Below are 2,500 nucleotides of genomic sequence, written 5' to 3' on the forward strand. Positions count from 1 at the left end.
CCCTGTGTATGTGCGTACGTGTGTGTGTGTTGTGCTGTGTGGATCTGTCTATCTGTCTGTCTGTATGTATGTCTGTGATCTGTGTGTGAAGACACACACGCGCGTGCGTTTGCCTTATTGACACGAAGCCGCTTGGTCCTCGTTGGCGCTCTCCTGCAGCTACGTATGGCGTCATCATCGGTGGTGATGACATGACTCGGGTAAGCCGAACACACTGCGGTTGACGTGCGGATTGCGCTGACTGGTTGGACCAACTCGTATTGGCAACTCGTCTCGCGTTCCTTCAACGCAACACACACACTCACTCACACAAACATGCACACACACACAACACACCATACACGCACGCACTTGTGCTCTCTGCAGGGTGAACCGCCAAAGATTGGGCTGGAGTATGAGATGCACAAGAAAGACCCGCCCAAGACAACGCCTCTGGACGACAACCACAACCTGTTTCTGCTCGTGGATGACGGATCAACCAACAAGTTTGGCAAGGAGATCAAGTTCCGAGCGGCCTTTGAAAACGTACAAGCAACATGCACACACATGCGCACGTCACACTTGTTTGTGTCTGCCTTGTTGAACACGTTTCGTTACATTGCTCAACACGCCGTTCACGAACAGCACTGTGCTCATGTTTTGCGTCGCTGTTAGGCTGCTGGCCAAGCATTTGCTGCACCAGTCGTCACCATCGTTGTGCAGGGTGGGCCTGGCACGCTCGGCACTGCACTCCAGGCCGGTATGTTCGCAATTGTGTGCGTGTGTGCGATTATGTGCGTGTGCGTGTGTGTGTGTGTGTGTGTGTGTGTGTGTGTGTGTGTGTGTGTGTGTGTGTGTGTGTGTGTGTGTGTGTGTGTGTGTGTGTGTGTCCAAAGGGTGATGCAAAGCCCTTGTTTTCACGCCTTTCCTCGCGTCCATGTCGCTTGCACGCAATCCACAGTTCGACAGGGCACACCGATTGTCGTTGTTGACGGCTCTGGTCTTGCTGCCGACGTTCTTGCATACGCATACAACTTCATGCACAACCCGCTGTACGTTTGTGTGTGCGTGCATGCGTGAGGGAAGGTGGTTGAACGGTGTTCTTGAGTTGCAGGACATGAATGCGTGTGTTTATGTTTGATTTGTGATGAGTGTGTGGTTGAGTATGTGTCGCCGCTGTTTCCCCCAAGCGCGTTTGCATGTCCTTGATTGCATTGCTGATGCGTCGCCCAAACAATGTCATCGCACAATCAACCGCATGCATGTGCGTGCTAACGTGCATTAGGACGCGCTTCAAGTCGTACACCATCGACGACCTGCGACAGAAGGTGGCGCAGACGTTCAACCCAAAATCATCACAGCAGCTCACCAACCTCCTCGACAGCGCCCTCGAGTGCGTGCAGGATCCCAACCTGGTGAGCCATGCTCCCCGCACTCGCTCACCATTTCCACGTTTGCACGCACACACACATACACATATACACACATACAATGTGTAGACATTCAAGTTGTACACAAACGCACGTGTGCACACACTCACACACACACGCACGCATGGATGTCGCTTCTTTTGAATTCTCACATGTACTTTGCGCCAATGCACGTGAATGTGGTGGACGACCAGGTGGTGGTGTACAGCCTGCAGGAGAGCGGCATTGACGAGTTTGACGACTGCATCCTCAAGGCCATTTTCTCCAGCCAAGGAAAGCTGGGAAACAAGCTGAAGCAAGGTATGGCTGTACAAGCGTGGCCAATCGCGTTGCGGAGAGTGCACCATGCGCTGTGTCATCGCATGCGTGTCTCTTTGTGCCGTGTGGGTGCGCGCGTTTGTAATCACGTGTGCTTGTGTGTGTTTGCACGGTGCTGCACATTGTGGGAATCGTGTTTCTTGTCTCTTCCTTGGAGGTCTCTGTGCCATGTCACGCTGCCACGCCCCCCCCCCCAATTCCGTGTCATTATTCACCCAGTGGTTCCTGCTCCACAGCGATGTACTTTGACCAGCTGGACGTGGCCAAGAGGGCGCTCAGCGAGGCATCCAAGAACGGCCAGCACGTACGAACAGTTGCGAATGCTTCTGTTTACATTTAAACACACCCTCGCGTAGTCCTTCACCGTCACGCACGCGGACAGGACACACCGCTGTTCACAGACACACACACGCACACACACACAAACGTACGCACGCACACACGTACGCACGCACACACGTACGCACGCACACACGTACGCACGCACCTCCCTCCACCAACGCACCATCACTCACGTTCAAACTGGTCGCCAAACATGTGCTGTCTGTGTACAGAATGAGATTGCTGCATGCATCAACGACAATCTAATGGCTGCGATGATGCACAACAAGCCGCATTTCGTGGAGCTGTACCTTGGCTTTGACGCCAAGATCTACGAGGTATGGTTCAAGCTTTCACTGCACGCAACGCCCACCACCATGCTTGTCTCGGCATGATGTGTTCCTCCCCTCTCCATCACGCACTCTCCCATACATACCACACCCCCAACACAC

At 53.6% G+C, this 2,500-nt stretch overlaps 1 protein-coding gene across 1 annotated transcript in view; it reads left to right on the forward strand.

Moving 5' to 3' along the window:
- The window catches only part of PTSG_05449 (Nudt9 protein), an 11,444-nt gene that overhangs the window by 1,667 nt on the left and 7,277 nt on the right, over nucleotides 1-2,500 (forward strand). Inside the window, exons 7-14 of the mRNA XM_004993261.1 lie at nucleotides 160-200; nucleotides 367-525; nucleotides 655-739; nucleotides 941-1,031; nucleotides 1,265-1,394; nucleotides 1,604-1,709; nucleotides 1,964-2,031; nucleotides 2,282-2,386. Coding sequence (XP_004993318.1) covers nucleotides 160-200; nucleotides 367-525; nucleotides 655-739; nucleotides 941-1,031; nucleotides 1,265-1,394; nucleotides 1,604-1,709; nucleotides 1,964-2,031; nucleotides 2,282-2,386 — 785 coding nt within the window. The remainder of the gene's footprint in view (nucleotides 1-159; nucleotides 201-366; nucleotides 526-654; nucleotides 740-940; nucleotides 1,032-1,264; nucleotides 1,395-1,603; nucleotides 1,710-1,963; nucleotides 2,032-2,281; nucleotides 2,387-2,500) is intronic.

Source organism: Salpingoeca rosetta (genome assembly GCF_000188695.1).
Source record: "Salpingoeca rosetta unplaced genomic scaffold supercont1.13, whole genome shotgun sequence".
In the NCBI taxonomy this organism is placed as follows: domain Eukaryota; class Choanoflagellata; order Craspedida; family Salpingoecidae; genus Salpingoeca; species Salpingoeca rosetta.